The sequence below is a fragment of the Lithobates pipiens genome, unplaced genomic scaffold, assembly GCF_037356315.1.
Source record: "Lithobates pipiens isolate NorthernLeopardFrog02 unplaced genomic scaffold, aLitPip1_a1.2 Scaffold_16, whole genome shotgun sequence".
In the NCBI taxonomy this organism is placed as follows: Eukaryota; Metazoa; Chordata; class Amphibia; order Anura; family Ranidae; genus Lithobates; species Lithobates pipiens.
Genome location: NW_027507748.1, coordinates 573233903 through 573247062, shown reverse-complemented (window position 1 = coordinate 573247062; position 13160 = coordinate 573233903). Strand labels below are relative to the sequence as shown.

At 35.7% G+C, this 13160-nt stretch overlaps 1 protein-coding gene across 2 annotated transcripts in view; it reads right to left on the bottom strand.

The window, feature by feature from the left end:
* COL2A1 (collagen type II alpha 1 chain) overlaps nt 1-13160 on the bottom strand; it is a 61385-nt gene that overhangs the window by 13522 nt on the left and 34703 nt on the right. For both annotated transcript variants that reach the window (XM_077483746.1, XM_077483747.1), the window contains 15 exons: nt 12547-12600; nt 12321-12419; nt 11172-11225; nt 10403-10456; nt 9713-9766; nt 9549-9602; nt 8662-8706; nt 8312-8410; nt 8095-8202; nt 6054-6107; nt 5564-5617; nt 4533-4586; nt 4013-4066; nt 2458-2565; nt 1528-1581 (listed from right to left, as the gene is read on the bottom strand). In XM_077483746.1, coding sequence (XP_077339872.1) covers nt 1528-1581; nt 2458-2565; nt 4013-4066; nt 4533-4586; nt 5564-5617; nt 6054-6107; nt 8095-8202; nt 8312-8410; nt 8662-8706; nt 9549-9602; nt 9713-9766; nt 10403-10456; nt 11172-11225; nt 12321-12419; nt 12547-12600 — 999 coding nt within the window. The remainder of the gene's footprint in view (nt 1-1527; nt 1582-2457; nt 2566-4012; nt 4067-4532; nt 4587-5563; nt 5618-6053; nt 6108-8094; nt 8203-8311; nt 8411-8661; nt 8707-9548; nt 9603-9712; nt 9767-10402; nt 10457-11171; nt 11226-12320; nt 12420-12546; nt 12601-13160) is intronic.

Below are 13160 nucleotides of genomic sequence, written 5' to 3'. Positions count from 1 at the left end.
GAATTTTAAAACTTTAGTGGCCTGAAATCTGATGCTCTTTTTGCCTTATAAATTATGCTAAATAACCCAGAGTGGGCTCCAGACAGTGACCAGAAGGTGAGTGGTGTAACTTTACTATGTGGGCTTCCTTACTGTGCCTTGTATTTGTACTCTGTCTCTGTCATGCCAATAGAGAGTTTAACTTCTAGGTAAATATACTGAATGTGAGCAATAAAAGGTAAAAATAAAATAGGTGAATGGCTTCTTGTCAGATAGTTTAAAGGGGATTGAAAACTAAATCTTTTTATAAATGGTTCTCACTAGATTTAGGAATGATTACTGCCTGTCTTATTGGGGAGATTTTCTCTTACTTTCTGTTGTGTATCCGAGACAGAATACACAACAATGTCAGCAGAAATCTTCTCTAAAGCTGGCAATACATGGATCATGGAACTGACCCAAATCCCCCATATTCACTGCGCTATTGTATTCTGAGACTCCTCCGCCATCAGAATACACAGATCAGTGCTGCAGCCCACAGACTGCAGCGCTGATTGAGCGGGTTTTATCTGACAGGGTTGTTGAACAGAAGTAAACCAGTACATTAGTGGATCAACTTCTTTTCAACCATAGTAGCTATCCATGGTTCTAAATTCAATCTGTCCCTGCTGAACCGGCTTAATTTCAATCCATCTATGGCCAGCTTTAGGATGATGCAATTAGAACAGGTGTCCCATTGGATGACGCCCCCTCTATTCCTGTTTAGGTGACAACTTTAGGATTTTCCATTACATTTTCCTTTATGCCACAGTGCACAGGAAGTGTTGGCCAGTACCATTCTCTTCCATTATGAGGCAGGGCTTATCTTGTCCAGTAATACATATTAAGTCCATCATGCTGCCTAATAATTTCCAGAAAACCTCCCATGGCAGTCAAAGGCCTCCTCACAGAAACCTCAGAACAAAAGACTGCTACAGAGACAGCTTCCAATATCACCAAGTGACTGTCCATGGGTTAAAGTATGCTGCCAGAAAAACAGGAGCTTCCATTACTGCCATTCAGTAACCCAGGACAAGCATGCAATTTAGGGGAAGAAGATTAAAATCTTTAGGCCCTGCATAATTTTAAGGTCAGTGCTTGAATTACAGTCAGAGATAACCAGACAACAAGCATTTTCAGAAGGTCACTAACTGCACCTTCTGAATTTATCTCATGACAAGTTTACTTGCCCAAATTTCTTGATGCCAAGTGGGAATAGTATGTGGCAGGGGATAGTAAATCAAAGTAAATGGTGCACTGGGTGGGTGAAGTGAAGTAGAGCATGGGATGGAGGAACAAAAATCAGGGAGGTAGGAGGGTTTTTTTAGAAAAAACTTGAATTGTTCACACAATAATTCAGTTTGATGCTGGCCCTGAAAATACCTGTTTAGTTTTACCAAATGTATCATACCATTCTAATGATGTGCATGTATTTACCAAATGCCACATAATGTTAAAGACTAGAAGACTTCTACTAATTAGAAGATAAAAATAAATGGTTATACTTACAGCTGGACCTTGGGCACCACGAGCTCCTTTGGGACCAGTAACACCAGTTGGACCCTAGAAGGAAAATACAGTATTGTTTATTGTGATCACAGTTTCTTGCTCTTTGTGGTTCATATACAACATTGTATCAACTATATACTGTTTACTCATATAACATTGATAATACATTCAATTACTTGTTAAAGGGAATTCTAGTCTGTTTTATTTTTTTTTCTTCAGTGTGATCTGATTAGTTTAAATAATGTGGGTTAATGTTTTAAAAACCTTGGTTCTATTTGTGATTTGTAAAATATATGTTTGTGGAAGCAGCTATATTTTCCTCATCACGTGTACTTTCTGCTTTGTAGTGTAGCACAATGATCATGGTTTATTGCTCATCTTATTTTTACAAATCTGTGGGTCCAATGAGACTGGTTGAAAACATATTTGTTATGGAAAAATTCTGATTGCACTAGTATGCAGTGTCTAGAAGGAGGTCCTATATATCTGTATAATAGGGAACATCTAATATATAAAATGGAAACATTTGAGTTGCATCCTGATATAGCGCAGTCCTTTACCCTATAGGGTCCCAACGTGCTTACAAACACATACACATACTAGGCCAATTTAGAGGCAGGATCTGATTAACCTACCAGCATGTCTTTGGAGTGTGGGAGGAAACCGAAGTACCTGGAGGAAACCCACGCAGGCACAGGGAGAACATGCAAACTCCAGGTAGATGATGTCGTGGTCAGGATTTGAACCAGCTGCTAGGTGAGAGTGCTAACCACTACACCCCTGTGCTGCCAATATAGGCATAGAGTGTTGTAATAATAATTGTGGAATCTTGCAGTAGTAAAATAGTTATGTGTCTAATTTTCTCTATATTATTTCTATAATTGTAATGCATTTGTAATTTCTATCTAGGTGTAGGAAAATTAAACAAACCTGAGGACCATGAGCACCAGATGGACCTTGAGGACCTGGGGCACCAGCATCACCCTTCTGGCCAGGCTCTCCCAGTTCACCTTTAAGACCAGGCTGACCATCAGCACCCTGTAAGACCAAGGGATAGACATATTAGGACACCTGCTACAAAGCAAATCAGAACAACTAAATTAAACAATATATCAATATATATTAGATAAGGGCACAAGTGAATTCTTCCACATTTTTATAACAGCAGTTAAGCGTGTTGACTGGTAATTCATACAATTGATCTGACTATACTTTAGTTTTCTTTAAAAAGCCATTTCAATAAAATGTGTTTATAATGTACAGAGTGGTTACAAATCTAAGCTAAATATGGTTCTACCTTTCTGAGCAAGAAAACTCTACATCTCCAAGTCTGAGAAACTTTAAGTAGTCACTAGAAAATGTCTGTCAAAGGAGTAGACAGTCTTGCCATCTATTCTGGAATTTAACACACATACATGTTAGCAGAAGGCTGAATTTTAATAAAGGTCCCCTCTCAGTTTCTTGTATGCCAGCAAGATATTACTGATTGCACAGTTCCTTAAACTTGTATAGAAATAGGCTTGTGTATTTCTAATTGAATGACATTTGATGTGCAGATAGCCCTTATCTTATTATATATATTAGTTCAGATTACTATAGACAGGCTTATTATTAATGACCTCATTTCTCAACAGTTGAGCCACATATGGGGCTCATTAATAAATGTCTAAAAATTGGAGAGATAGTAATCATATGGATGGGACATATGCCTGTTCTTGTGGTCATCATGGATATTTTTTGCCCCCAACAAAACTACCATATTGCAAAATTTAAAAATAAACTTCTATGGCCCAATCTAAAATAAATAAATTGAGCACAATGGGGTTGATTGGGCAAATAGGCATATTTCCTCTTAGCTTAGTGAATGTGGCAAAAATTATATTGGCAAAGAATGCCCAATAACAGCAAACAGTGTTTAATGACATGAGAAATCCTTAACTCCCCTGGAAAGCAGAGGTCATGTTATGTAGCCTATCACATGAACTTGAAAAAAACATATTTTCTACATATAACAAGAAGCGGTACATTTTTTAAATTTTGATAATCGTAGGGCTCAACAATGTTAACATTGGTCCTTGTCCATTCACATGTGAACTGTGAATTTCAAAGGGTCAGTTAATCCAACACTGATAATCCGTGTTTTGGTAGATGCTGGAAAGTGACAGAATCACCTGATGGATTTTTATATCTCTTAGAAACTCTGTTGAACTAAGCTCTTGATTTCTCAGGTCTGAACACTTGCCATGGATGTTATGAGAAATTCCCGCTATTCTTCTCAGATTTTTTATTTAGTTTTTACATTATAGAAAATGCAGTGCATGAACACCTAAGACCCAAAGGTAGTTTTGAACAGATCGAAGACCTGGAAGATAGGGTCCCCAGAAGATGTAAAAAATCAGTGGGGGATTTCACCCACTAGTCCAATTTAATTGCAAAATGCATTACATTGTTAAGAGTAAATTATTGTATAGCTTTTTTTACTTACAGGTGGGCCAGCAAAACCAGCAGGACCAGGTGGGCCAGTCTCACCACGATCACCCTATAAGGGAAACAAATACATTGTTAATTTTTTTAATTGAGGATAAAATTGAATCTAAAATGTTTTTTTTTCTTTTTAATGATAAACCATTGTACACTACGCAAAGCCTGGCAACATATAACCAGGAACATACTATCCACACCCAAAGAGTTTTTACTAGTAAAACTGAAGACTCCTCATAGCTTACAAATAGAAAAAGCAACATGACATGAACCAAAAAAGAATCAAGTCAATATAAGCTTAGGAAAACATTTTTGGATGGGTAGATGGTTAGGCCTTTTTTACATGCAGAAATTCTAAGCAGGATAGATAAACCTACCAGTATGTTTTTTTTGGGTAGTGGAAAAAACTGAATACAAATTACATGCAACTGGTACCTCCAATGCTGCAACTTATCCCCAATGCTACTCAAACAAGACATCATATCAGTATAATTTATATATATATATAGTGAAAAAAAACTTACAGGAGCACCACGAGTGCCAACCATACCAGATGGACCAGGGGGACCAGACTCTCCCTAAAATATTGAAAAATAATTTCAGTTTCCATTGTTATCACAGTATAATCAATAATATAATATGATAATCTCCTCTCAATGTCAATTACATTTCATTCAGCTGTAATGTCCTATTATTAAACTATATTAAAATGAAATTAAACTTATATGCAGATGAATCTGTTTAAGTTTATTGCTGCAAATAATCAGTAGCCGTAACATAAATATTCAAGATATGTTTTTTATACAAAAATAAACTACTGGCATAACAAAGCTTTGCCTATTAGTGCAAAGCTTTATATCTCTGACTACAAAACTATTGATGTTCACCAATTATGGGCAACCTACAACTATTCATTGGTAAGAAGAAAACGATACTATGGGTTTTGCAGCTCTGCCTCATCTTGGGGTTGACAGATTGCCCATCTATGTGGTGGGCATTACAGGAGCCTCAGCCACATTCAGATTATTAAGACTCTATGCACTAAGGTGGAATTAATTATGCCTGTAAATCTGTCTGGCATTAACATGGTGTACCTCTATTAGTTAGACTATATTTGCATGCTATTTTGGCACACTGCAGCTAATTTATAAAAAAGAAAGATGGAATGCTGTCTTTTATAACCAATCACATTTCACATTTTCAGAACTGGCTGTGAAAACTATTTTTTCACATAGCTAATGGACATATGTAATATAATGTTAGTGTCAATACAACTAATATATTACAATTATTTGAATATATACAGTGGGACATGAGCTAATCTCACTTTTTTACACTGTCTTCCTAAGTACATGAGTTTATGAAGGTTCTATAGTGCTATGCTATCAAACACTAGTAGGTTTCTAAACTTTAGTGGAATAGTCTACTTATGTAATGTGATTGTTTTGCCATCATTGTTGATGACACTCTGATCCCGCTATATATATTAATAAAGTTTGTAGTATATCTATTCTATTTCCATTTGAAAACAAACTATACAATACATTTCACGTACTTTCTCGCCATTAGGACCTGATGGACCAGAGGGACCTATAGGACCAGTCAAACCCTACAAAAGAAAAATACTTATTAATAAAATAGATAAATTTTGATCAAATAGCATTTTTACATTCCTGTTGAAGTGCATGTTCCTAATAACAATACGGCATGATCTTTCCATAATACAGAAAATATGACTACATAAGGACCCTGAACTCTGCTACTCATAATGTGGCCTGACAACCAAGAAAACTCTAGGACTAAATTTAGGAATTCATTGTAAGAGCACAAATAAATCTCATCCCAGGATGCTTCCTCTTTACAATAAATTCATATTTTGTGAAGTAAATAAAACACTCACAAGTAATATTTAGTATTCTCTACTGGAAGAATCTTGCCAAACTGTAAACCTATCAAAAATTATCTATGCATTTAACAGAACTGTAGTTGATTTTTTGTGTGCTACTTTTGCTTCTAAGAAATGTAGTTAAAATCTCAATACTTACTCTAGCGCCATCTTTTCCGGGAGCACCTTCTGGGCCTTTTTCACCAGAGTCACCCTATATAAACAACAAAAAATATAGATTGTCAATTTGTGTGTTTAATTTGCTTCAATAGGGACAAAAAGAGAAATGTTCACAACCATTATTAAACAACAATGATTATATAATCAATAATCAGAGACGTAAACTAGCTGCAATTAGTAACTTGTAAATTTAAAATTCAGCCATTCTAAGGCAAATTTGTGATTCACAAATGTCCCCATATAACTTTCAGAGTCAGCAAAGCTGAACTTGTAGTGCAAGGACAATACATTTGAAGAAGGTGATATAGCAGTGTTTGTTTGCACACACTTTAAACTTGCAGACTTAAAATAGTTGTTCAAATTCACATTAGCAAAACCTGACATAACAAAGTTTCTGTTTAGAACTATACATGACCTTCTATTATGAACACACAAGCAAAAGGTAACACTGATTTAAACAAAGGAAATATAACTTAAATGAAAAAGACATGCTTTGAACTGATCACACTATCTAGATGGCTGGACCTGGTGGCAAAAGCAGTCGACTAAATAGCTGATTAGCTTAAAGTGATTGTAAAATCTTGTTTAAAAAACAAACAAACATGTTATACTTACCTGCTCTGTGCAGTGGATTTGCAGAGTGGGCTGAATCCTCCTCTTCTTGTGTCCCTCTTCACTGTTCCTGGCGGCCCCTCCCTCCTGTCGTGTGCCCCCACAGCAAGCAGCTTGCTATGGGGGCACACCAAGCTGAGCTGCAGCTTCGTGTGGTCCAGCCCTGCCTCTCTCTCTCCTGATGGGCTAACTGAATTTAATTGACAGCATCAGAGCCAATAGCACCACTGCTGTGTCTCAGTCAAGCAGGAGGGAGAGTTCCAGATGGCCAAGACACTCGTGCACAACGCTGGATAAAGATGGGGCTCAGGTAAGTATTAGGGGGGGCTGAGGGGGGCTGCTGCACACAGAAGGCTTTTTATCTTAATGCATAGAATGCATTGAGATATAAAAAACCATCTGCCTTTACAACCACTCTAAATTCGGAATTTCTTTTATATGTTATTTATTTTTTGGATAGGTTTTAACGTATAACATGTCTCTCTACCAGAGATATTTTCTAATACTTCCTGTTCTGCTTACCACACAGGAATTGATGGGAATGTTCCCAATTGGGTAACTGACAGCAGTAACAATTATAGAGGTTCTAACCCTTCCCTACTTAATCAAAAAAATACCAGAAATTCTGGAGAATGAAACAGTTTCACACATAGGTGAACAGTAGTTATTCCTTCATCAGTCTTTTGAGACAATGCAGTTTATTTACAAAAGGCAAATAGGCTGTTCCCTTTGCAATAGAAGTTGCATTTTATAAGGAAATTTCTCTCAGAGCTTAGTGAATGTGGTGAAATGTCACTTTGCAAAGAATACCCAATCACGTGCAAAAAAATATTAAAACAGCATATTTGGTTGCACAAGATTGTATGATGGAAGTCCCCAGAACCCCATTCACTAAGATCTGGGGAAAATTCCCTGGCAAAATTCCACTTTCCTTGCAAAGTGAACAGCTAATTTTCCTTTAGTAAATCAACACCTCATATTCATATTGCAGGTTGTGTCTACTTGGTCAAAGGTCTGCAAGATTAGGACATTATGTCTGAATCCAGAATATAACTGAATGATCAGAACGTCATCCGGACGACTAAATTATTGTCAGATTTCTTAGATGACTAAAAAATCTTCAGCTTTTTGCAAAGCATCTGTTATGACATGTTTTGATTATAATTTAAAGCCCAACTCCAGCCAAATCTCTCTTTTTATGAGTTTTGGATAGAGTGGGAAATGATAGACGCCTTGCCATGTTTGTATTGTAGTCTGTCCCTACATTGAGGAGATTTCACCTTTATTACTGTCATGACAAGTGATGGGAAATGTTTTCAGAGGGGACACAGATTGCAACATCTTTGTGTCTTTCATATGGTGTTGGCAAGACATAAAGATTATACTAAAACTGGAATTGGGTTACTTACTCTGTCACCTTTAGGTCCTGGGATACCGCCAGCTCCTCTTTCACCAGGCATACCTTGGAGACCAGGTGGGCCTTGGGCACCATTGGGACCATTTGGACCAGTAGCACCCTATTAAACAAACATTAATACACAAATCATTAACTCCAAGAACTCTTACAGTACATAGTCAATATCAGTTCAGAACGTAAAGAACAGAGATAAAATGTCCTAAACTTACCTTAGGACCATCAGTACCAGGAGTACCAGGGAGACCACGGGGTCCTTGGAGACCTTGAGGACCAGAAGAGCCACGTTCACCTGGGAAACCACGTTCACCCTACAAGGTAGCAATATTAATAATATTTTATTAATTTTAGAGAGTAAAGTTAAAAAAAATGGAAAAGAAGTAACACTATGATTAAGAACAAGGAATTGTATCTATTTGTTTAAACACAGGTAGGTTATGAAACAAAAAGTGTTAAAGTTTGTGGAATTCTTTACAGTTTTTATGTTTTCACTTTTTCACATAGAAGCATGTATTTCATCTTGGAAACTGAAATCATTAGTATCAATTTAAATATTACTTACTCTTGGGCCTACAAGACCTGCAGCACCAGCTTCTCCTGGGACACCCTAAATAGATAAGCAAAAGCAAAGAAATTAATGACAATATACTGGAAAAGAAATAATAATGCACAAATAAATGACTAGTGTATAAGATACTTTTTGGTTACAATAATTACAAGGTATTCTGATTCATTAATGTTTAAATGTTGAAGTCTTTGTATATTAAGTCTCAAAGTGTATTATTATAGGCATTTACCCAGTGTTAAAATGAATGAACCTAGAGGGTTTATCAAACGCTTATTCATGAATAAAGGAAAAAAATATTGATTGAAGGCATTAAATGGTCAGATTAGTACTATATATTGAAATCCTTCTGCTTGAACATCCACAGAAGAGGAGAATATGAAATTAAATTGTTCAGAACTACATTATGTTATTGATCAGCTGTGCTATGATAAAAGTTTGTTTGTGCAGCCAGGAAATGACTACACACAAAAAATGGTTATTTTCTGCCATTTTTACTGCATATAGCAGCATATCCAGTACGTTTGGTAATAATGGAATTGTTAATGAAACATCATGGTATATTTTACACCATGAAAATTATGATGTCCTGCCAATTGTCTGAAACTACAGCAGCAATTATTGTATGTATGGCTCTATAGAGTATATAGCTTATGTTTGGCTATCATGATTATAGTTAATGCTTTTCTGTATATTTGACAAAATTTGAAATGCTAAAATATAAATGGAAATTACTTATGATATAGCATTTTATTTTAGGATTGTGAATCACTGATAACTGTTGGAGCCATGATGGTCTGTCTTTGTCAATCTTGAAGGTTCACTTTCTTAACCATAGTACATTAACCACAGATAGTTGTTGTTACATAATGAAAATGGCTTACCTGGTCACCTGGCTTGCCACCCTCACCGGGAGGACCTGGAGGTCCAGGAAGACCCTAGAAAATGTAAAAGAACAAAATCAATTACATTTATGTAACTCAGAAACTGAAAATGAATACAGTTTTTTGAGCAATAATGCAAACTATAAGCATCTACATGGACTTACCTGGAAGCCAGAAGGACCGGGAGCACCTTGTTCACCTCTTTCTCCAGCAGGACCCTTAAAGATGATACAGCTATTAGCATGACATTTGCATTAAATGTGCAATATTTTAGATAGAAATATATTAATTAAAATAAAACATTCAGTGAACAACTATACAGTGATGCTATACACTAAACTCCCAGCATTGTTAGAAACTGCCTGTACTTAGACTTGAAGGTTTTTACTTCGTTAGTTTGTGAATTAAAATATATAGTTAATGCTATAGTACTGGAAAATCAATGCCTTCTATTTAGCATGGCATATCTCACAGTAGTATAGAGTGCTTTTTAGCTATTCAGTTCAATATGTCTTGCTGCACATTAGTGCTCTAAGACAAGATTTTCTTCATAAACATCAGGAAGAATAAACAATGCTAATCAACCAGAAAACACCTTTTTGGTTTATCTGTTTTTTCTGTGCTAGTGCACTTTAAGACCATGCTCTGCTATAGTAAACAGGTTGAATATACGTTATTGGAACTTCTTTTAAGACAAGTGTCTAATGTTCTAAATTAGAATCTATCATGATATGACTTTATTAGGAGGCCATTTATTTTATGATCTGAAAATATCATGCTATTTAGATTGCAGATTGCAATTTATCATTATTTTTCTTATTTTTTTATTTTAACCAACTGATAGAGGAACTTACAGCTGGGCCAGATGGGCCTTGAGAACCAGTTTCACCATCTTTTCCAGGCAGACCCTTGAAAAGAAAAGAATTTCATGTTAGTTTTGCTATAACAATTTTTAATCTTAAACATACAAATGGGGGAGATTAAGTACCAAAAAGTATGCATAAAATAAATAAAATATTTTTTTTGTGTTTTTTATATATATATATATATATATATATATATATATATATATATATATATAAAATAAAAGTACTATACAATTAGTGAAAACACTATCATGGTTCTGTCAACTTAATATCAGTGTGGTATACTGTTTTATTTTAGGTACACATTTTTGGAATGAAGCTAGAAGCAGCTGGGTGCCTATTGTATGTGGGTATATTCGCCTTACATCACTGTAATCCATATTACAAAAGTATAGGTAAACTATACTTTTCAATACTTCCAAATTGTAACGACCTACCCCAATTGCACCAAACCTCATTCCTAATTAACCTATATACTGGCAAACATGCCTATTTGGAAATAGCCATATCTTTCATGGCCTAAAATCTTAACACTTGTGCTACAACATGGAATGTTAGGAAAGGTTTATTTTCCTAGATTGTAAGCTCTAATGAGCAGGGTCCTCTGATTCTTCTTGTATGGAATTGTATTGTAACTGTACTGTCTGCCCTCATGTTGTAAAGCGCCGTGCTATATAAATCCTGTATAATAATAATAATAATCTGATTCAATGATCATAAATAAAAAGGTATATCCTGAGGACATATATGTACTTACTCTTAGACCAGGGGCACCAACCAATCCTTTTTCACCAGGCTTGCCAGCTTCACCCTGTTTGAAAATAATATCAGATAGGTAAGTTTAATGATTATTATCCCTTATAATATAGGTTAGTAAATAGTAAAACAGTCAAAAACAATCATTTGAAAAACAATCTGCAAATTTAGCCAATTAACAATGGTCTTCAATGATAAGAATATGAAATGTGTGAGTTTAAATGTCATCTGCCAACAACATGAGAATTGTCCCTTTATTTAGTATTATTTCATTATGATCATGGACACATCTACTTCCTGGCAGGTGCCAGATTATTGATGATATCTTTGGGTACATAGAACATAAAGCATTCTTTACACATTTTTTGTAATGAATCTTATTTTTTTTCCAACTAAACATTTAATAAAACGGGGATCCCATGAGATTTAGTTTGCAGGGCATGGTGGGCTTTCTAATAAGGAAGCCCAGCACTGCCTTTTCACTTGTTCACAGCCCCTGTCTAAATGAACATCCATTTAAGTCTATATCTACTAGCTGAGAAAAAGAGGGGTGTCCTTTCTCTGACTGAGTTGGTTGTGATGTGTAATTTGACCTCCTGCTACTTACAATGCAGGCTACTAAGGCTATCCACAGCATACAAGTAAATAGCTGTGCATAAAATATGAAGTTCAAGCTTTAAGTATGTTACCTGTTGGAATCAAGGTATCAAGGATACATTACATTCATATGCAGTATTACGTATTTACCCTAGTAAAAAGCAATAAATCATATCTTCCAAATTTATTTTTCTTTAGCTAAAGTTGCATTTACTCTGTTTCCAATTGAATATAATTTTGTCTCGTTTCATTTACAAAACTGCAGCACATCTAATTCAATGTTTCACTGGCACTTGCACTGGTTTGTATAACTGTCATTGTGCCAGTTTTTTTTATTATCTTGAAAGGGTATCTTCATGTTTCTCTTTCTCAAAACACAATAGGCTAGTGGCAACAATGGTCAAGCAGCGAGATGATAATCGCAGGGGAAACCCATTCTACATATTGCTGCATGATCTTGTAATCCCCTACACTCCATATTCATTTTCACTAATTGGCCACATAAGTATACTCATATATATATATTTGAAAAAAATATGTAGATGTGTCTTACATTAGCACCCTTAGGTCCGGGGAAACCCATGACACCAGGTTGTCCACGAGCACCTTGTGGACCAGGAGGTCCTGGACGGCCATCCTCACCACCAGCACCCTAGAAGCAACAACATCAAGTCATCAACCTGGTGGGTTTTTTATTAACTTCAATATAAAACAAGTGTATATTAATTAATGATATTTCAGTACATTTTATATCAAATTAGGATGTGAAATATACTTACAGTTGCACCAACTTTTCCTTGAGGACCAGCATCACCAGGGCGACCAGTAAGACCCTATTGGAAATGAAATGCTCATCAATATACAATTCATTTTGCAATGACAGTCCTAGATTTGAAAGTTGGTTTGGAAAGGTTATGTTTTACAGTATTGACTAACTGAACACTGTAGTTCTTTGTTTATTTATCCAAGAGCTTTATATAAAAAAAAAGAGTCCAGTTCAGGAGAAGTCATAAGGGAGAATGGAATACTTCCTGATACTCTAAGATACTATGGTGTGTATGATAGCCATTATCTTCCATATACATGGTGCAAAAGTGGATGTCTGTGGCTATGCATCATACTATTTGATTGTTTTAGCATCTGATCATAAGTGTAGTGCAACTAAAAATGCTCAATCAGCCTAGTCCCTAGAGAAATGTGTGAGGATCATTTTAAGGTAGTGAAATTTTTCGCAGCAGAATATTCTATTACCTATTCCCCATAATACTCCAATTATCTGACATGTGTCACAACTGGAATCACTGTACCCACTACATCAGTATAGGGCACAAACATCCACTCTTGAAATTTGTATGTTATCTAGTGTTTTCTGAGGCCACTATCCTAATTCCAT